Source organism: Capricornis sumatraensis, chromosome 1 (genome assembly GCF_032405125.1).
Source record: "Capricornis sumatraensis isolate serow.1 chromosome 1, serow.2, whole genome shotgun sequence".
Taxonomy (NCBI): domain Eukaryota; kingdom Metazoa; phylum Chordata; class Mammalia; order Artiodactyla; family Bovidae; genus Capricornis; species Capricornis sumatraensis.
In genome coordinates this window covers 2,710,987-2,731,206 of record NC_091069.1, presented here as the reverse complement: position 1 = coordinate 2,731,206, position 20,220 = coordinate 2,710,987, and the positions used below count along the sequence as shown (strand labels likewise).

Here is a 20,220-nt window from a genome sequence, read left to right as displayed (position 1 = left end):
GCGGTGTCTTCGCTTGCCTCTGCTGTTTGGAGCCTGCCGGTCCCCGAAGAGGCTGTCCCCGTCGCGGGGAAGGGGTGGCGCCGCGGGATCGCGGGCCCGCCGGCCTCGTGCAGATGATGTGAATGAATATTTGCTATCTGAGCGATGGTGAGGACGCTCCTGACCACCAAGATCGCTGATGTACGAGCCGGGGGGCCTCCGGGCCCGCGCGGCGCCCGACACAGGGAGGGGTCGGGCTTGCCCTCGGGGGTGGCGGGGTCGCCCGCCGTCCGCACTCGTCTTCGGGGGGCTATGGCCCCTGGGACCCGCCCCTCTGCAGAGAAACCGGCAGAGGCGGCGGCGAAAGCTGGTGTTTCTTCTCGCCCAGCCGAAGGGAAAGAAGGCCAAGGGGAAGAAGGTGGCCCCGGCCCCGGCCGTGGTGAAGAAGCAGGAGGCCAAGAAGGTGGTCAACCCCCTGTTCGAGAAGAGGCCCAAGAATTTTGGCATTGGTGAGTAAGAAACGCGAGATGTTGTGTTTTCACCTAATCCTCGATAGAGAAAAACAGTAATTGAACAGAAGGTCGTGGCTTATTCTAGATTTCACTGGGGTTGGAATCGAGGCTTACGTGGGTTGGAATTCTCACGTTTTGCCACTTTCTAACTAAATTGTGCTTGGCTCTTAATCTCTTGCTTTGAGCCGGGGGTGGGGGACAGTGATGGTCGTTTTTCGGTGGCCTCACTGTAAGCCCGAGCATGGTTACCGTGGAGCCTGGGTGCTGGCCATCAAGAAACTGGTGTTCCCGGAGCAGAGGTGATGGGGCGGACTGCGCCTCGGTTGCTTGTTGAGCAAGAGGTGGCGCTGTAGTCTTCCCTGTGTTCTCTGGTGTTTGTGTGCAAGTGATGCAAGAGTCTGTTCCCTGGAAGACGGTGATGACATTTTAAACCACCAAGATCGCTGATGCACCTACATCCTTGAGTGTGTCTCTGTACCTGAACTTGACAAGGAGCTTGAGCCTCACCTAGTTACTCTTTACTTCACAGGACAGGACATCCAGCCCAAGAGGGACCTCACCCGCTTTGTCAAATGGCCCCGCTACATCCGGCTGCAGCGGCAAAGGGCTATTCTCTATAAGCGGCTGAAAGTGCCTCCTGCGATAAACCAGTTCACCCAGGCCCTGGACCGACAGACAGGTGAGGTTCTGTGGCCTAAAAACACTGTTGGGAAGGGCTTTCTTGGGCGTGGTTGACACCCTTTTTTGGCCCTGCTAGAACTCAGGCTTTTGAAGGGGTAGTGGGTATTTTTAATAGGCTGGTTTTCCTCGTTTCGTTCCACAGCATGATATACTGATGGGATAATGAACTGGGTCTGAGATCTCTTGGACTCTGGTTGTACTCAGGATGGTGATCGAGCATTTGTTATGTTAAGTGACAAATACTGCAACTTCAAATTTGAACGGTGGTCTTTTTTTTTGTCAGCTACTCAGCTGCTTAAGCTGGCCCACAAGTACAGACCAGAGACGAAGCAGGAGAAGAAGCAGAGGCTGCTGGCCCGAGCCGAGAAGAAGGCTGCCGGCAAAGGTGATGTCCCCACCAAGAGGCCGCCTGTCCTCCGAGCAGGTGAGTGGACCTCTCCTTGAAGAGGGTGAGTTGTGGGGCAGGCTGTTGGCAATGATGCATGAATTTCTTCTCCTGGAATCACTGTGGAGAGTAAAATCCGAGCTTTTTAACCCTGAGTCACAGCCAGGCTGCAGTGGAACTGCTTTTGGGAACAGTAGCCCCACCCGCCCTCATGCAAACTGGCTGTGTGTTCTAGGGGTCAACACGGTCACCACCCTGGTGGAGAACAAGAAGGCGCAGCTGGTGGTGATGGCTCACGACGTGGATCCCATCGAGGTGTGTGTGGCTGCTTCTCCTGTGCCAACTGCTGGGCTTAGATTGGTGGGTGCTTGTCTGTACCAGGAAGACAGCGCCAAGCTAGATGCTGGGCCTGACAGGCTCTGGTGGAATGACACGGACGGTCAGCTTTTCATATAAGGAAGTCCTGACAAGGGGTGCAGTTCCTGGCTTTTGCGATGATGTGAATTTCTTACTGAATTAAACCTTGAAGTGCAAACACATGAGCTTTTTAACTCTGAGCGATGGCTACCACGCTAGCCTTTTTATATTACTGCTTTAGCTTCAGATGGCGCTAGCGCTAACGCTGTCTTCCAGCTCGTGGTCTTCCTGCCCGCCCTGTGCCGCAAGATGGGGGTCCCCTACTGCATCATCAAGGGCAAGGCCCGGCTGGGGCGCCTGGTCCACAGGAAGACGTGCACCACCGTGGCCTTCACGCAGGTCAACTCGTAAGTGCAGCGGAGCCGGTGTTCCCGGCACTGGGGGCCGCCCTGCCCCACCCCAGGTTCCCACGGTTTGTCAGGATCTTACCTTAAAGACCAGGCTTTAAAAAGAGCATTTTCTGAATCTTTGCCAGTGATGGTTATGAATTTCTTCACCTGAAGAAGCCATGTGGTCATGTTGTATCTGAGGCAAGAGGCTTGTGTTGGGTCTAAACTGACATCCTGTCTGCTTTGAGGGAGGGGGCTAACTTCACAGGCCAGTGACCTGAACTTCCCTCTGCTTTGTCAGGGAGGACAAGAGTGCTCTGGCGAAGCTGGTGGAGGCCATCAGGACCAATTACAATGACAGATACGACGAGGTAAGAAGCGTGTTCACTCCAGATACTGGCTCTGAGTGAAGCCTTTAGTCAGACTGGCTGCTCTTGTCTGAGCAGTCGTATACACCAGTCAGCTGGGAACAGGGAAATAGAACTGCATGCACTAGCGTGGTTTGAAAGCCTCAGGAAATGAACAGCAGGCTGACTGCCTCTTCTCCCACAGATCCGTCGTCACTGGGGAGGCAATGTCCTGGGGCCAAAGTCAGTGGCTCGCATCGCCAAGCTGGAAAAGGCGAAGGCCAAAGAGCTGGCCACCAAGCTGGGCTGAGTGTGCACTGTTGAGTTTTCTGTACATAAAAGTAATAAAGAAGATTCTTGTCCAGCTGGTGTCAGGCGTTTTGGAGTGAGAGTTTGGGGGTGGCGACAACACCTTCATCAGCTGTGTGTCCGGTTTTGTTTTCACTTCTGCGCAGGCTCTTTGCCCTCCCGTGTGTGGCGAGCAGGGGCTACGCCAGCTGTGTGTGGGCTGTTGCAGGGCCTCACTGCTGCCACATGGAAGCCCTGTGTGTGCACGTCTCCAGTTTCTCAAAAGGCTGTCCTAGGTGGTGCATTGGAGTTTGGGCGGAAAGAACGGCACTTCGTGTGGTGTAGAGATTTATTAATACAAGGGCACATGATCAGCATAAAACCAAATCTCTCTAAGTGGCTTCAGTTGTTCAGGGACAGGCTGACTTCTGCTAACCTCCTCACACACCAGGAGTCCGACTTAGGAACTTCTTGCACCAGAGGTACGATGTGGCCGCACAGAGTCCGTACCTTGGGTTGAAAAGCAGAGCGCGCTGTCAGGCCTGGGGGGTGGGCACGCTGCCAGGGGCTGGTGGGGTGGGGGGGAGTGTGGGCGAGGCCAGGCCCGGCTCACCAGGTGATGACGTACTGCAGGTGCTCGTTGCGCAGGGTGACTCTGGTCTGCCCTCCGACGGGCCCTCCAGGGACTGTGCTCTCTGCAGGAACATGGAAGGTGTCCTCACGGTGGCTGTGGGGCACTCAGCCAAGGTGGGCACACTCCTGCCACTGATACACGCCGGGGTGTGGAGGACAGGAGGGGAGGAGGGAGGTGTTGGGGTGTGCTGGCCATGACATACTGAAGTCCGCGTCGATGAAGATGGGCTCTGCGCCTGTGAGCCTGGCCATGGCCTCCAGGTCCCGGTAATGCCAGTGGTTCCGCTCCGGGTTATTCTCGGGGACAAAAGGCTTCCTGGTCTCTGTGAGCCTCACCATCCCCACCAGGTCGACTTCTCCCTCAACCTGTGAGGGAGGGTGAGAGATGCCGTCTCTGCAGAGCTGGGACGGCTCCTCCCAGGGAGGACAGTCTAGCCCCCTCACCTGGCCTTTTTGCCGTGTGTCCGGATTCACCTTCCTCCTGGGTACAAACCCTCTGTTTACCAGAATGGTGAATCTAGAGTATTAAGAACACGCTGTTTCAGGCAGGGAAGAGGTTCTGAATGCAAGTGATGACTAGCAAGCAGTCCACTGGGTGCCCCAGGGGAAGACTGAAGCAGAGCAAGCTGGTGGGGGGGGGGTCACGCCCTCCCCACCGCCAACCTCTGCTGTTTCGCCTGCTGCCGCCTCTCCCTTCAACTCCTGCCTTCAGTTCCCTGTCCTGTCCTAGCCGCCGCACCAGGGCCCATCCTGCACCTGAAACCAGAAGGTGAAGGCTGGCCCTGGGCTTCCCTTCCTAGGCTGATGCTTTGGCTTTGGATATTGGTCAGGGGCTGGGGGTGAAGTGGTGCTGCGAGGGTGGTGCTGAGTACATACCATTTCCTACTCAAACACTCCTGGGAAGGCTCCCCTGACCCAAAACCCTCCATGCGAGGCTGGGGCTCCTCTGCTGGCCCCTCCCATCGCCCCATAATCACTAAATGTGTCAGCCACTAAACGGTTTTCTCCAAAGAGGCCGGTTTAATTTTCCTTGCCCTTTGGAGCTTGACAACGCCGATGAAGTTCAGTAATTAGTTGTCTTAATGACAACCAGGATGACATTTCAAACTCTCCAAGGAGTTGAGCTGTCTGGGTAGCTTGGATTCCCCGGGGTTGGGGGCTGAGGAGGAACGTGGGAACCAGTACCTATGCCAGGCCACTCAGCACCCCTCCCCTGACACGCCACTCACCCCAGCTCAGTGCAGTAGAAGGGAGTGACCACGTAGGCTCCGCTCTCGGCCGCTGACGAGAGCCGGCCCGCTTCCCGGGCCTCCCGGGCAGGGTCCACCATCGTCCGCGGCATCATGTACAGCTCTTTGGAGTGGTCAAAGTGCCCCCTGACCTTCACGGGCCTGTACTCCAGGTTCTTCAGTTCCATTGGGCTATGGGGTGGGAGAAGGAGAGCCGAGACCCACTTGAGGGTCTGCAGACCACGACGCCCACCGTGGCCGGAGCAGAAGGTGATGCACAAGCACCGTGGGGGCTGCATGCTGTGCCCTCTAAGCGGGGCTGAGTCCTTGGAAGCCACATGGGAACGAGGATCTGCTGCCAAAAGGCCCTCGTTTTCAAGAAAAGCTTAAAGCTGTGGACGCCTGTTTGAACTCAGTAAAACACAGGGGCCAAAGCGACCATCTGCAAGGCAAATACGACCCACCGTCTGCTGCCTTGAATGGGAAGCGTCATGATGACAGCTGTCCTTGGGGAGTGCTTTTAAAGGAGGGAAAGAAGCCAGGAGAATCACTAGGCACATTTTCATAACACCACTCATGTCCAGACGCGACAGACGTCTGCATTCCCGCCACCTAAGAACTCCTGCTACGGAAGGCCGTCGGCACTGCGGAAGCCCTCAGTGCACCAGGCCTGGAAACAGGTGAAGCCCAGAAGCCTTTCTACACGTGTGTGTCAGCAAGAAGCCTAGCAGGACCACTGATGAGTCAGGAAGGCAAGCCGCAGCCAGGCCCCGCTGCTGACCTTGAGCAAGCCCAGCCCAGCCCAGCCCAGCCGCACAAACTCACTCTGCGGGCAGCGGGATGGGCTCGGCCGTAACTCTGGACTCCAGCTCTGCGATCAGCTGTAGCTTCCACTTCCGACGCTGGACCTGTGGGCACAGAGCGTAAGCCCAAGTGAGCGGCAGCACGGTCAAGGGCTCAGGGCCAGGAGAGCCACGTCAGCCTTTACCTGCCACGTCCCCAGGCCAAAGGCAGTCACAGGAATGAGAAGCAGAAACCAGCGGAGGAAGCCCTCATCTTCGGTTTTTGTGGCAGTTGCTTCGGCTGAAGAGCTGCCACACCTGCGGGGCCTCCAGGCCAACCCTAGGAGATGTCACAGCACGGGCATGGGGCCGGAAGCCCTTGAACAAAGAACTGGAGCAGCCAGCTCCTCAAAGTTGCCCTGACTGCCTGAGAGAACGTGGAACAGGAGGAGGGCCAGGCCAGCATGGGCAGTTGCAACCAACCAGCAGCTGCGTCCAGCCCAGCTCCTAGCCCAGCTCCTAACCCAGCGCCCGGCGCAGGACACCCACTCAGCAGACAGTCACCGACTGAATGAGATCCAGCGATTAGGGCCTGGCTCTGCCACCCACCATGACCCTGGGTAACTCATGGAACCACCTCATGGCTTTCCTGCAAGAACATGCTGAGACATATCCTGTCACTTAGACGCAAGGACTTGCCCATGCTCTGCAGAGACAGGACGTCATACACTTCAGGAGAGTGGTTTACAGAGCTCTCAGAACGATAATCGCTCATAAATTTAAAATTGGAAAAACGTACACAAGAGGTACCTTTAAGCTCTCAGAGCGTGAGTTCCATCAATGGAAAGCATCTTAGGTGTTAGGGATGGTTAAAAAAAGGCAGGCCTGGAGTAAGACTTACAGCCGCCTTTCCAGGGTGCACAGCGCTCTATACACAAACACCCTTTGTTGAACCTCGGGGACCACATGCAAACGGTACTGACAAGTCCTGCTTTCCTTTAGGATTCCAGACAGCTTCGGTCTCGGTTCGGCCCCGCCTCAGCCAGAGGCGGCCTCGGGCAGTGGCTGCACTTGTCGGCTGGGTGCGGCGGGAGGGCGGCAGCACGGAGAACAGCCCGCGCGCACCCAGGGCCTGACTCCCGAGGCTGGGGCGGCAGTTTCAGAGCTTATCGCGACTCCCTCGCCCCCCGGCAAAGTGGACGCACGGACGGAAAGGCTTTCCCCGGGCGCCTGGGGCGTCCCTGCATGAGAACTCACCTGCGCGCGGGGAGATCCCCAGGACGCTCCTCCAGACGACGCTGGCCGGGGCCTGCGGAGACGTGAGGGGCCGGCTGAGCTCGCCCACTCCCAGGGCGCGCCCGGCCGGCCGCACCCCCGCCCGGCCGCACCGCCCCGGCCAGCTCACCGGCCCCGCACCCGCCGCGCACAGCAGCGGCCGCAGCCCCGCCTCGCGCAGCCCCAGGAGCCGCGCCGCCGCCGCCATCGCCCCGCCCGCTCACTTCCGGGCCCTGGAGGCGTGTGCTTCCCGGGCGTCGCTTGGCCCCGCCCCGCCCCACGTGGTTCCGGCGAAGGTCGGCGCCCAGCTACGCGCGCAGAACCATGAGCGAGCTGCCGGCAGACGTGCGCGCCTTTCTGCGCGAGCACCCGAGCCTGCGGCTGGAGCCCGGCGCCTGCAAGGTGGGAGCGGGGCGGGGGTGGGGTGCGGGAACCCCACGGCGGGCCCCGAGACCCCCAGCGCCCGGACCCCGTGACCGCGCCGCGCTCCCGCCCGCAGGTGCGGTGCGCTCTGACTGGGCACGAGCTGCCTTGTCGCCTGCCCGAGCTCCAGGTCTACACCCGCGGCAAGAAGTACCGGCGGCTGGTCCGCGCCTCCCCGGCCTTCGACTACACCGAGTTCGAGCCGCACATCGTACCCAGCACCAAGAACCCGTACGTGGCCAGGCCGGGGCGGGGCGGCCGGGAACTGCCGGGCAGGCCGGGGGAGGGACAGTTCCTAGTGCTGAGTCTGGCCGGGACTGGGTAGACTCCGGAGCCCCGACCCCTCTCCGCAGAGTGAGCGCTCCTCAGAGATGCGGCCAGTTTGGCAGCGCCCACCCTCCCTTCTGATAGGAGACCTGAGATGCAGGGGGCAGTTCTGGAGCTGTGAGTCACCTAGGACCCCAAGTGAGGTCCCCGTCTTGCTCATGTCTGTATGTGGGCGTGTTCAGTCGCTCAGTCGTGTCCGACTCTTCGCGACTCGTGGGCTGCAGTGCACCGGGCTTTTCTGTCCTTCACCATCTCCTGGAGTTTGCTCAAATTCATGTCCATTGAGTCGGTGATGCTAGCTAACCATCTCATCCTCTGTCATCCCCTTCTCCCCTTGCTCTGAATCTTTCCCAACTTAAGGGTCTTTTCCATTGAGTCGGCTCTTCGCATCAGGTGGCCAAAGTATTGGAGATTCAGCTTCAGCATCAGTCCTTCCAGTGAATATTCAGGGTTGATTTCCTTTAGAAGTGACTGGTTTGATTTTGTTGTAGCAGGGACTCTCAAAGGTCTTCTCCAGCATCACAATTCAAAAGCATCAGTTCTTCCGCACTCAGCTTAGTTTATGGTCCAACTCTCACATTCATACATGACTACTGGATGGTAGTGCATTACAGTGGTACCATCTGGATATCTGAAGTTGATATTTCGTTTTCTTTTTGTAAACACAAGGTTTGCCACCTTGGCCTGTGTGCTTCGTAGAGGGTTGGTGCACTTGTGCTTTGTGACCTGAGGTTCTGAAGGTGGCCATTTTCCTTCTTTAGTTTAAAGGAGAGCTTTGATTTAGCCGAGAGGGCACGGTTGACAGTAGTAGTCAAGATGAAGGGGGTGGCAGACAGTCGCACTGTCCAGCCCTTTGTGAAGCGGTGGTCCACATGCCTCTCCTGCTGGAGCAGTCGGGGGAGGCTGGCCAGGCTGTCTGGGCCTGTTTTCTGGGTGGACAGTGAGGCTGTCTGGAGGAGTGGCAGGCTGCAGTTGCTTGGAAGCTTGGAAGAATCCTGATGCCTAAGCCACACGGCAGACCTCCCCCATCAGCCTCTCTAGGGGTGATTCTAAGACATGGCCATGGTAGAGAGCTCCCCCATCAGCCTCTCTAGGGGTGATTCTAAGACGTGGCCGTGGTAGAGACCGCCCCCACCAGCCTCTCTAGGGGTGACTCTAAGACGTGGCCGTGGTAGAGACCGCCCCCACCAGCCTCTCTAGGGGTGACTCTAAGACGTGGCCATGGTAGAGACCGCCCCCACCAGCCTCTCTAGGGGTGACTCTAAGACGTGGCCGTGGTAGAGACCGCCCCCACCAGCCTCTCTAGGGGTGACTCTTAAGACGTGGCCGTGGTAGAGACCGCCCCCACCAGCCTCTCTAGGGGGGACTCTAAGACGTGGCCGTGGTAGAGACCGCCCCCACCAGCCTCTCTAGGGGGGACTCTAAGCCGTGGCCGTGGTACCGAGCTGTGGGTCTGGACCCTGGCTTGTGAACTGCCCCTTAGGCACCAGCTGTTCTGCAAACTCACCCTGAGACACATCAACAAGTGCCCGGAGCACGTGCTGAGGCACACCCAGGGCCGGCGGTACCAGAGGGCGCTGCGCAAGTGTGAGTAGCCTCGCGGGACGTGGGTGTCTGGGTGCCTGCGTGCTCTCCCCAGGACCAGCACCCCTAGAAGGCAGAACCGGCAGCCTGGTCAGCCTTTGGTGGCCCTTGGTGGGTGCGCCAGGCCCGGTCCCAGCACGGTGAGGAGAGGGTGATGGTAGGGGCAGCACAGGGCGGGCAGCAGACCCCAGAGTGGCGCGGGAGAGGTCAAGTGCTCCGAAGAAGATGGTGCTGAGCCAGGTGGGCCTGCCTGACGCAGGAGGCTCTCTCAGGGCTTCTCTTCAGACAGGATTTGAGGGGCTGCGGGGAGTGCTCGGCTCGGCTAGGGGGGCAGTTCTGTAGGACGGCTACTGTGCCACCAGGCAGGTGGGGACAAGACCACAGAGGGTCTTGGCAGCTTTGGATGGGAGTGCACTGGAGGCTTAGAGCCGGGCCTTTATGGAGCACACCGTCCAGGGAGGGGTCCCAGCTGCTGTGCTTGAGGGGACTTCAGTCTCCGGGTGGCAGGCTGGCGTGGCTTCCTGGAAACTGGCTGGAGCCGAAGGAATGGGTGCTCCAGGCCGGTTCGTTCTCCGCTGTCCTGCCCCTGGCCCGCACCCCCACGCACCTGGCTGCAGTCCCAGGAGGAGCCGAGCGGAAGGCTCTCCTGACGTTTCCCTGGGGAGGCAGGGCCCAGGCCGAGCCCAGCTGTGTGCCGGGGGACCATGGGGAGACGCGAGGGAGCCAGGCAGCATACCGGTCTGTCTTGCAGATGAGGAGTGTCAGGAGCAGGGCGTGGAGTTCGTGCCGGCCTGCCTCCTGCACAAGAGGAGGAGGAGGCAAGACCAGGACGGTGATGGGCTGCCACATCCTAGAGAAGCCTTCTGGGAACCCCCGTCCAGCAATGATGGCGCCGCCCCGAGCGACAGTGATGATAGCATGACAGACCTGTACCCGCGTAAGCTAGAGCGGCCCCCCAACCCGGCCTCGGGATTCGGTCACAGCTGCCCCCGCGGATTCCATCAGCAAGCAGCTCCCTCCCGCTGTGTGTCCGCTTCTGGTCCTGGGCCTGGCTGACCCCTCGGCACAGGTGGTACACTTAAACCTCTACCCCTTGCAGCTGAGCTGTTCACCAAGAAGGACCCGGAAGCGACTGGGCCTGGGGACAGCACTGACGACTTTCTGACCGAGGACGAGGACGAGAAGCCGAGATGTCCCCAAGAGCTGGGCCCTGAAGACGGCAGGGCCCTGGGAGCGGGCCAGGAGTGCGTCCTCAAGCGCAGGAAGGTAGTGCTGGCCCCCGGGCTGCCAGCGCGGCAGCGGCTTCGTATAGCTGTGGGTTTCAGCTTTAGAAAAAAATCAGAAACGTTTTTTTTTTTCCCACAGCTGAAATTTCAAGCCAGCAGTATACAAGACAAGCGCTGGTGGGGCTGCTCGGTGGGGGTGGGGCTGCTTCCTGGTCTGCGCAGAAGGGGCTGAACGGAGCAGGCTCAGGGCCCTGGGTCTAAGGTGGGGCGTCCAGAGAGCAGCGCAGGGACTTCGAGGAGGGGACTTGATCAGAGCCCCCGGAACCTCTGAGACTGGGGCAGGAAAGAAGTTCCGTCAGTGACGTAGCACTGGGCTGGTGGGGGGGGGCAGGACTGTGCGATTGGGGTCCGAGTGCTGCCTTTTAACTGCCCGGCCGAGTTGCCACGGAAGCCGCAGGCAGAAAGCTGCCCAGGGGTTCCCACTAAAGTCCCTTCCTCCCTGCGGGCTGGGGTTGGGAGGCAGGCTCACAGCACCCCGGTATCACATCCGAATGCCCCCGCTGACGGGAATTCTCTGTGCCACAGATGCGATCCAGCTCCTTGAAAAAGAAGTTCAAAAGTCACCACCGCAAACCTAAGAGCTTCAGCTCTTTTAAACAGTCAGGTTGATGAAAGGTCGCTGGGGAAAACACATCTTGAGAGAATTCTGAAAGTCCTCGGAAGCTGCCCGCCAGGGTCCCCACTGGTCCAGTTCCCAAGACCTGCTCCACGCACTCCTCGTTTGCTGCCTGCACGGCTGCGGTCTGACCCCACACCCAGGGAGCGGCAGGGACCCCGAAGGAAGACCTCCGACTGGACGCGGTCTCCGGCGACACCTGGAGGGGGCACCCAGGGAGGGCCCTGGCCAAGCCCCACCTGGCTGGAGGACACCAGAGGACCACACTGCGTACAACAAATGCCATTATTTATTTGGACGTGTCTCCAAAAATCAAAATGTTTTCAAACACAACTAAGATATAAAATACAGCATGAGATTTATACCTATTTCCCACAGAGAGCAAAAAAAAGTGTGTTTCAGAAATTCTTTTTGCTAAAACCAATTTAGTAGGTCCTTTTTCCTTTTCTTACATAAGCATCCACCCCTGCCCTGAGCACTAGCCCACTCAGGGACAGGGGAGGTGGGCCGGGGACCACCACGGGGGCAGTCTCAGTTTTTGCAAACTAAAAACTGTACCCCGCCAGAAACAATGCCACAGGCAGCTGTGGCCTAGCCAAGCGGGCTGTCCCTGGGGCCGGGAGGCTGGGTTAACTGGGCAGGCATGCGCTGAAAGAGCACCCTGCCCAGACTGAGACAGAGTCAGAACCCCATCACGTGGGAGCACCCCAGGGGCGGAAGTAGAAAGCCCTCCATCCTTATAAACACGCGGGGAGTAGGGAAGTGGGCTCCTGGGGGTGGTGTATAAGGAGCCTCTGAAGTGGGGGGCTCAGGGTGGGGGGGGCACGGGTGGTGCTGGAAAGGTGGCGATGGCTCCCCTTGGGTTAGCTGGCTCCAGACTGTAGGGAAGGTTCTAGCAGCTCTAGTGGGTAAGAGCCAGCCTCCCCCGGTCCTGTGAAGCTGGCCAGGGGCTCAAGTGGGTCGGGGTGGGGGGCTTGCTCCCCTCACCCTGGCTTGACACGAAGGTCCGTGTGGATCCAGGTTCAGGACTGGCCCTGGGGAAGGCCCTTGGGTCAGGCTCGCACCCCCAGCAGATGAATCCAGAGAAGATGGGGCCCGCTCCAAGGCAAGGCTTGCGAGACCTTGGAAGGCCTGGCCCCCAGGAGAACCCGGGGGCGGCACGGGGGCTGCCGTCACCTCGTGGCCTCTGCTACCAGGTGGAGGAGCGGAGAACAGTGAGAAGAGCTCGCGGCCCCACCCCCAAGAAGAGAAACACAGTATAAGGCAATGTTAGAAAACTTTAAATACAGGATCAAGATCCAGTCGGTAAGGCATCACAAATCGTAGAAAGTAGCTGGGGCTGCATTCAGCATAGCAAACAGACAATCTGAGCAAGCAGCGGCCTCGTGAGGGCAGGGAGCAAGCGGGCCGGGGGCGCCGGGCAGTGGGGCGCCGGCTGCAGCTCTGGGACAGGTCGGCCTGAGGTAACTGGTCTGAGCGCCCGCTCCGGCCCAGCCCTGCCCACGGCGGCGGCTGCTCCCCATCTGGGCACTGATGAGGCCCACACGTGCTGCCAGGCCTGGGCTCCGGCCCCTGTGGGCTCCGGGTGGCCTTTGAGGGCCTTGTCCCCGCCATGAGCCCCTCGCGCTCCCAGGCATCACCCTGTGGAAACTGCACCGACCCCGGCTGCTTCTCTGAGGAACGCCCTGGCCGTAAACTGCAGCTCCAGCCCCTGCTCTAATACTGCCGTATTCTTGGGGTCTGGGGTTTCTCTAAACGCTCTCACCGGCCCTATAACAGGATCACAGCGCAGGGCGGAGGCCACGGGGAAGGCACTGGTGTGGGCCTAAACCAGTGTATTGATGTTGGGCTGGGCCACCCCGAATCATTGAGTAGTTTTAGCTAAAAAGGTAAACTTCAAAAAAAAAAAAAAAAAAAAGGGAGACTGCTTTGAATGATACACAAATGTATCTGCTCACAGTACAGTTTCAAGGTCCCCCACCCCAAAAAAGAAAAAAGTTGGGCCGACGGGCCACAGCCAAGCAAGATGCTCACTCCAACAAGCCATGGCCCTGCCCCGGGGCGGGGGGCGCTGGCCTCGGCCGGCCGGCTCCGCACAGTCAGATGCCAGGCTGTGGGTCCATAGCAGGTTTAGCCATTAATGATCAGGTGTCTGCAGATAAAGTTCTCAAAACATCTGTGCCTTTACCACGGGAGGGAAGGGAAGAGGGTACAGGAGACGCTGGCAGTTACTCAAACCCACCCTGAACCAGTCCTCGACGGCCGTGGGTCCCAGCCAGGCAGGGAGGACTCCGTTACCATTCTTTCTTCTTCTCGTCCATGGACACACCCCCTGGGCCCAGGGCCACCACCAGGAGCAAGCCTCCGATCACCGACATGGTCTGGAAGAAGTCGTACTTGAGGAAGTCGTGCATGGGCTTATAGACAGGAATGGTCCAGAAGGCGTTGAAGTACACGTTGATGGCAAACAGCCAGACGACAAGAGTCAAGGCGGCCAGCTTGGTTTTGAAGCCGACGGCCACCAAAATCATCAGCGCCGTGCCCACGATGTTCTGAAGGATCTGCACGGGTTGAAAGGCATGGAACAAGAATGAATGTGAAGAAGAGACGTGTCCTGCTTGATACGCAGGCCAGTTCCAGCTGCCCGCGTCCCTGTAGGCTCCGCGCCAGGGTGGAGTAACGGGGCGTGCTGAGAGCCAGCATCACAAGCAGGGAAGGAGAAGAGGCGCTACTGCGCGGAGGGCAGCAGACGGCCGCCCGGACGGAGAGAGGTCTGCGGTTCACAGGCAGGGTTACTAGTGGGACTCACTCACGGCCGACCCTAGGGGCCCTGTTAGCTGGGACCACACTCCCCCGAGCTGCTCAGGACCAACCGCTCCCTGCCCCCAGCGCCAAGAGCCCTCCTGAGGACCCTGCCCAGCCAGGGCCCCAGCTCTATGAGCTCCTAGGGCCGAGGATGAAGCCTTCGACTCTGCAGCCCCAACCCCTGGTGTGCAAACAGTACACGCTGCAGGCAGGTGTGCTTGCTGTGAGCCTGCACCCCCAGCTGGAGGGGCTCTGCGGTGAGGCCAGGGCAGCTTCCTGGCGCCGAGAACTCAGCAGTGTCAGGGACCATTCTGACGGCCCCTCGGCAGTGTGCAGCGCACAGGCTGGGGGATCAACCGGGGGAGACGTACTGAGAAGAAGCTGGCGTCAAAGTGGAGCAGCGTCATGAACATCAGGACCAGCAGGACTCGGCCTCCGAGCTGCATGTACTGCTTGGGGGAGCTCTCGCGCATGGTGGGGACGCCCGCGAACATGCTCTTGCCTTCGGATCGGGACTCGGCCAGCAGCAGCAGCAAGCCTCCTCCCAGGGCCAGGTTCCTGCGGGACACACCCCCGAAGCGGTCACTCAGGCCCCCTGGCCCTGCCAGTGCCGGGCGGACCGGGTCGGAGGCCCCAGCAGGAAGGGGACCCCGCTGACCCCCATGGACAGGACCGGAGACACAGATGCGTCTGCACCCACCGCGGGGCCCAAGCCAGGCTCTCCTGCTGACCGGCGCTCCCCCTGGACCCATGAGCCCTCATGAGACGTGGTGGTTCGGGGATGGGGAGGAAAAGGCCTCACCAACGTCCACTACAGAGTCTAAGAAGCATGGTTTTGACCCAGAGAAACTCACTTCAACCAACAGCTACTGACTTTAGAGACACGAGGAGATACACTAGTTACCAACCAGAAGATACCTACCTCATCAGAAACTTCAAGTCCCATAAAATGCTGTAGGCGATCGTCTGAGGGAAGAGGAAAGAGCATTTTCAGTCTCAGTGTTTCCAAACAAATTTCTGTTTCTACAGAATTAACAGCATCAGGCAATTCTTCCAACATACGTGAGAAACCTAAATACAAGACAGACAAAACCCTTTCGGGACATCAACAGCCCCAAACTCAGCAACGGGCTCAGCGTCCCTTGGGGTGGGTGGTGGCCTGGACTGTCAACAAGCCCCTGCTTCCTCAGAGCTGGGCCCAGACAGTTCTGGAGGACATGGCGGCTCCAAGACCCGATGCAGATGAACTGTGAGCTAAGCGTTTCACGAGTAGCTGCGTGTCCTCTGTGAAGTAGAGAGCCCTGTGACCTGCTGCCTTGTCACAGGAGCTCGGGGAAGCGGCCAACGGTGGAAGCGGAGCTTGGCCCCAAGCCGGCTGAAGGCAAGTGGGGCTGAGTCTTCACGGCCTCTGTCCCCGGGGCTCAGCTCTAAGCAGGGTGAGAGGGAGACCCACTTACCTGCAGTGCGATGATGCCAAAGAGCCCGAAGCAGGCGTACTGCACGAAGTTCCTGCTCAGCACCAGGATGCAGCCAGCTGCAAGGAGGCTGAGGTCAGGGCTGCGGCCCCTCCCCTGGCTGCTGGCGCCGCGGCAGCCCAGCCACCCGCCCGAGCAAAAAGCAGCCTCTGGCGGGGATGGCCTCTACCTATCGACAGCCCTGGTCCAGAAAGCGGACTCCTGGCTAGAGTCGCCGTGTGTCACAGGCAGCTCTGCTAGGAGCTGCAGCCCTGTCCTGGCCCCCGAGGACAGGGGACGGCCGGTGGGAGCCAGGCCCAAAGCCCGCGCGGCCGCACAGGCGTCCGAGGCCCACCCTTCTACGTTTGCAGCTGGCATCCTCTCCAGACCCTGGGTTCGGGGTGCCTCGGCTCCTCACTGGCCGCCCCCCAGCCCCCTGCACCTCCTGCTCTGGGCACTGAGCCGAGGACCGCAAAGAAATGTGGCCAGGACTAGAGACAGAGCAGCCAGCCGAGGGCCGGCAGGGCTGGCTCCCAGGCCGCTGCCCAGGAGACCCGCGGGGGCACGGGTGCCACTCACTCAGCTGTCCGAGCAGGTTGAGGAAGACAAAGGAGGAGGCCAGCAGGTAGCCGCAGCTCCAGGTGCTGTCGATGTAGTCCCGCTGCTCACTCCACTGGAACCACATGCGGATGCCGTCCTCCAGGAACGTGCTGATCAGGCAGAGGCGGGCCACGTGAGGCAGGTACTGCTTCGTGACACGCAGGAACTGCAGGGCCGGGAAAGCCATGGTGAGGGGCAGTGGGACGGGGTGGGGGGAGGCCTGGCAGCCGCTCCCAGCACTGCCCAGGGGGCGGGGGGGCGGATCCGGGCACCCTGCCTGGAGGAGAGGGAGACCTCAGGCCGGCCCCCGACCTCCTCCTCTGTGATTTCAGCCAGTGTGTGCGTGTCAACTACAGTCATCACACGTGGAACTGCTGCAGGACAGCACGTCCACCTCAGTCAAGGGCGTGGGAAGCCAGACTGGCCCACGACAGACTCAGCGGGCCCTCGGCGAAGCCCTGGCCCGGGTCTCTCCACCGCAGTACCGCTGCCCCGGCTCGCGCCCAGGGTCTGTCGCGGGGCATCCACGAAGGCCGTGAGAGCCTGCCTGGCCTCACTACCCTCGAGCTGCTGGGACAGCCCCGCCCCCACGGTGACAGAAACGCCTGCAGACACAGCCGCCTCCTGCCCTGCGCCAGCCAGGCCGTTCACGACGGCTGACTAAGGAACACGCACGAAACCGAGGCACGAACGTCATTCAGGTGAACCGCATGCACTTGCCCCTCCCAAGCACTCAAAGCGGAGGGACAAAGGGAAAGACACCCTGTGATACGGTAACAGCAGGAACTGGGGAGAAAGATCGGGTGCCCGCCCACGTGACTCGTGTGTCAGCAGCCAGAGTCTGAAGGGCACCCGTGAATCTGACCCCTCGAAGGGACACTGAGTGTCACAACCTCTCAGGCTGGGTAACCTGCTGCTGGAATAGAAGAAGGTGTGCCTGGGAGCGTTTCTTCCATTTTGGTGTTTTGAAAAGCTGACTGAAAGTCCTAGGCACTGCTAAAGCCGTCCACCATGGTTAGCAAGCCGCCAGCTGTTTAGACCAACCTTTAGTTGTCAGTTCTGGCTTAGTCAGCACAGAGACGCCTCCCCTCCCCCGGGCTCTGGGCCACAGCAGCCTGGCCTGAGGACAGAGGGGTGACAAGCCAGGTGTCCACCCTCTCCAAGTCCCAGAGCCTAGGCCCCGAGGTGTCACTTCTGCACACATCTGCTTGGCCCCTGACGCCCATGGAATCGCGCCAGAGTCCCAGTGAGAGAGGGAGACGCACAGACAGGCGAGCAGGCGGGCCCGGAGCCGAGGCTGACGGCTGGTGCGCCCACCCTGGCTCTGACCCCCTGACGGCCAGCACACTGTGGACAAGCTGAGTGAATGCTTTGGTGGGGGCAGGGGTTCTCTACTATCTTACAAAGTGAGGACCACTGGGTTAATAGTCGTGAAGATTCTTTCCAACCTTAATGAGCAGAGGAAAAAAGAAGACAGTGGACCTTGTCTTTAAAAGGAAAAAAAAAAAGAGGTCCCAAATATACCTACATGAACTCTGGAGTCCATGTAGGGTAGAAGCACTTGAGATCAGGAGCTGTGGGAACAGCAGAGGCCACACACCCTCCTGTTTCTGCCTCAGGGCCTGAATCAAAACGCCCAGCAATGGGGTAATCACCCAGCCCGGTAGGCCCAGCCACCAGCCAAGAAGCCCTGGCGACAACACGGGCCTCAGCAGAGTGTTGAAACCTGGGGAAAGCCATACGAGGCTGGCACCGCCCGTCGGGGGGGCAGTGCAGACTGTGAATCCCAGGCTGGGGCCAACTCGCCTCCACTGGCCCCTAAACCGCAAGATGGAGGCAGTGTTTAAAGCCTCCATGACACGTCTGCGCTCTTAATTTGAGTGTCTGGGTCAAGGGGATTAGAGAGCGGCAGAGAGAAGTTCTCTTCCGACAGGTAATTCAGTCCTTCCTCCAAGTGCAGACATGCCAGTACAGACAGCTCTCTGAGTGGAAAACACTGCAAAGCTTCAGGTGTCTGTGCTCTGAACGAAGCACATCTCAGTGACAAAGAATCCGCCTGCCAGTGCAGGAGGTGTGGGTCCTGGGCTAGAAAGATCCCCTGGAGAAGGAAATGACAGCCCACCCACCCCAGTATTCTTGCCTGGGAAATCCCATGGTCAGAGGAGCCTGGTGGGCTACAGCCCATGGGGTCACAAAGAATTGGACGTGACTTAGCAGCTAAACAACAATGTGGGCTAGGTTTAGGGCTATTTTATAAGTCAGGCCGATCCAGAGCCTCTCTGAAACCAGCCACCCTCTAACGAGCACCTGTTTGGACTGAACACGGAGGAAGGTGGCCAGGGGGATGGCATGGGAGCAGAACCGACGTGAGCCTCGCCTGCACACGCTATGCTCTCAGCACCTGGCCCCTGGGCCCACACGGTGCTGCTGCAGACAGCAGCCCCCTGGCACGGCAGAGGAGCCCCTAAAGCAGGCACCCAGAGGCCGCCCGGCCAGTGCTCACACTAAGCTGGCCTCCTGCACACACCATGGGCCCCGAGGCCAGGGGCTGACTGCAGCTCATGCACCCACAGTGGTCACGGGCAGTGCACGCCCTGCGCCCAGACAGAGGATCACGAGGGGAAGGCCGAAGGAGACGCTGAGTGGGTAGGGCCTGCAGGACAAGGGACCGGGTCTCTCAGCCTCTGGGGGGCAGGCCTTTCGCAGGAAGCTCACGGTCAAGCATGGCATATGGGTCCTAAGCAGGACCCCATCTGAGGGCTCACCTACAGAGCTAAGGTTTCCGTACAAGGGGCTGTGGTTTCCCAGCAGCAGGGATTCAAGCAGCAGTTGTATCCAACCTGGGACGTGGCTCTGGGACACGGCCATCGCGTCACACGGCCATTATGTCACACAGCCACCCGCAGCTCCCACAGAACACGGGGAAACCTACTCTCTCTCAGTGTTCAGGACAAAAGGGACTTGAGGAAAGCAGGCTGCCATTCTTGGTTCATGAGAACTTGCAGGCAGAGGCAAGAGGCAGGTCAGGCTTCCATGCACCCTGAGAACTGGGGCTACCCTTCTCCAGGGCCGCTCCGAGCCTGCACACCCCAGAAGATTAGAGCCTGCGGCCAGTGACCTCTGGCCCAGCAGGCTGAGTCAGGGCTGGTACCTGAGCCAGGTGACTCACAGGGGCACATCCACCAGGGCCCTCGGACCCCCAGTGAGTCTCCCCGAGTGCTCTGTAAAGCCACGCAGCACCTGGAGGTCCAAGAAGAGGCGCTGCTCGGCCCTGGCCTAGAGAGAGGGCCTGGCTTCCCCACCGAAAACCCATACGGGACACAGCGCCACTGCGAGGAGCAGTGCCAGGCTGCTTGGGGCCTTCTGGGAGAAGCCCCACCACCCCCGCGCCTGCGCCTCCACCCTGCTCCCCAAGAGGCAGGGAGGCAGGGCGCCTTCTCAGAACCTCCTGTCTGAGGTTGGAGCAGGGGACAGTGAGTCAGCCGGCTCCTCTCTGCCCTCTCCCCGCTCCTTTTTGGTGTAAGGCCGGAAGCCCTTGTGGGGGAGGGATGGCAAAGGAACAGGAGGAGAACACAGAGAAGCCACCCAGCGCTGTCCCGAACCCTACCCACCCCGGTGGCCCCACACGGGGTGAAGGCACAGCCCCGAGACCCGGGGGCCACGGAGGCCCGGCTCAGTGTCCCGCCAGGGCCATCCCCCGCTCCCCAGCGCTTGACCAGAGGCCAAAGGGAGCTCCTGGAGGTGTGAGCCCCCAGCACTGGCTCTGTCCTGCCAGGGGACAGGTGGAAATACCAAAGGCCACACGGAAAGCAAGGCCTCAGGCGGCTTATCTGTCACCTTGGTGACGCAGCCCATTAAGTGCTAACACTCCTATTTACTGGGGCAAATGTGCCTGGGAGTCACAGCCTGCAGCCTGGCCTTGAGTCCCAGCTGCAGGGGACGGGCGTCATTTTGGATTGCTGAATTCATTAGTCTCTGGCCCCTTCAGACCCAGGCTCAGATGGCTTCCGAATGCCAGCTTCCGCAGACAGCTCTCTCAGCACTTTCTCCAGCAGGAGGACGCTGTCCCTGCCACCCAGGGCAAGGAGCCTGATGCCAAAGAGGCAGCTGAGCCTGCTGGCCGCAAGGAGCCAGACCACTCACCCACACTCGTGCCTCTACAGACCTGAATGAAGGTCGCAGCGTGCCGACTCCATGTGGCAGGCCACCACGTGCCACTCAAGACCACACAGACCCCCACCCCGCTCTGCATCTGAAGATGGAAGCAC

At 60.0% G+C, this 20,220-nt stretch overlaps 4 protein-coding genes and 5 non-coding genes across 9 annotated transcripts in view; 7 read left to right on the top strand and 2 right to left on the bottom strand.

The window, feature by feature from the left end:
* The first annotated feature begins 108 nt into the window (after window positions 1-108).
* LOC138093748 (small nucleolar RNA SNORD24) lies at window positions 109-183 on the top strand. The gene has a single exon (XR_011146144.1). It is a non-coding gene; the product is annotated as a small nucleolar RNA SNORD24 (small nucleolar RNA).
* RPL7A (ribosomal protein L7a) lies at window positions 164-3,001 on the top strand. The gene is made up of 7 exons (XM_068988080.1): window positions 164-488; window positions 1,021-1,170; window positions 1,456-1,596; window positions 1,793-1,872; window positions 2,191-2,321; window positions 2,605-2,674; window positions 2,856-3,001. The coding sequence occupies exons 1-7, from the start codon at window positions 179-181 to the stop codon at window positions 2,958-2,960; spliced, it is 987 nt and encodes a 328-aa protein (XP_068844181.1). The 5' UTR covers window positions 164-178; the 3' UTR covers window positions 2,961-3,001.
* On the top strand, window positions 872-942 carry LOC138093752 (small nucleolar RNA SNORD24). The gene has a single exon (XR_011146145.1). It is a non-coding gene; the product is annotated as a small nucleolar RNA SNORD24 (small nucleolar RNA).
* Window positions 1,643-1,717, top strand: LOC138093730 (small nucleolar RNA SNORD36). Its single transcript, XR_011146139.1, has one exon. It is a non-coding gene; the product is annotated as a small nucleolar RNA SNORD36 (small nucleolar RNA).
* Window positions 2,047-2,119, top strand: LOC138093725 (small nucleolar RNA SNORD36). Its single transcript, XR_011146138.1, has one exon. It is a non-coding gene; the product is annotated as a small nucleolar RNA SNORD36 (small nucleolar RNA).
* On the top strand, window positions 2,444-2,508 carry LOC138093735 (small nucleolar RNA SNORD36). The gene has a single exon (XR_011146140.1). It is a non-coding gene; the product is annotated as a small nucleolar RNA SNORD36 (small nucleolar RNA).
* A 288-nt stretch (window positions 3,002-3,289) lies between the features above and the next one.
* On the bottom strand, window positions 3,290-5,828 carry SURF1 (SURF1 cytochrome c oxidase assembly factor). Its single transcript, XM_068988082.1, has 7 exons — window positions 5,789-5,828; window positions 5,626-5,708; window positions 4,801-4,992; window positions 4,016-4,088; window positions 3,775-3,937; window positions 3,552-3,633; window positions 3,290-3,448 (listed from the first exon to the last, which is right to left on the bottom strand). Exons 3-7 carry the CDS (start codon window positions 4,986-4,988, stop codon window positions 3,379-3,381), a joined length of 576 nt encoding a protein of 191 aa, XP_068844183.1. The 5' UTR covers window positions 4,989-4,992; window positions 5,626-5,708; window positions 5,789-5,828; the 3' UTR covers window positions 3,290-3,378.
* A 1,342-nt stretch (window positions 5,829-7,170) lies between these two features.
* On the top strand, window positions 7,171-11,461 carry SURF2 (surfeit 2). The gene is made up of 6 exons (XM_068965202.1): window positions 7,171-7,259; window positions 7,357-7,511; window positions 9,091-9,194; window positions 9,943-10,128; window positions 10,291-10,457; window positions 11,003-11,461. The coding sequence occupies exons 1-6, from the start codon at window positions 7,182-7,184 to the stop codon at window positions 11,084-11,086; spliced, it is 774 nt and encodes a 257-aa protein (XP_068821303.1). The 5' UTR covers window positions 7,171-7,181; the 3' UTR covers window positions 11,087-11,461.
* Window positions 11,375-20,220, bottom strand: part of SURF4 (surfeit 4) — an 11,576-nt gene continuing 2,730 nt past the window's right edge. The window contains exons 2-6 of the mRNA XM_068965189.1: window positions 15,932-16,118; window positions 15,356-15,432; window positions 14,821-14,864; window positions 14,270-14,456; window positions 11,375-13,654 (exon numbers count right to left, since the gene is read on the bottom strand). Coding sequence (XP_068821290.1) covers window positions 13,388-13,654; window positions 14,270-14,456; window positions 14,821-14,864; window positions 15,356-15,432; window positions 15,932-16,118 — 762 coding nt within the window. The 3' untranslated portion in view covers window positions 11,375-13,387. The remainder of the gene's footprint in view (window positions 13,655-14,269; window positions 14,457-14,820; window positions 14,865-15,355; window positions 15,433-15,931; window positions 16,119-20,220) is intronic.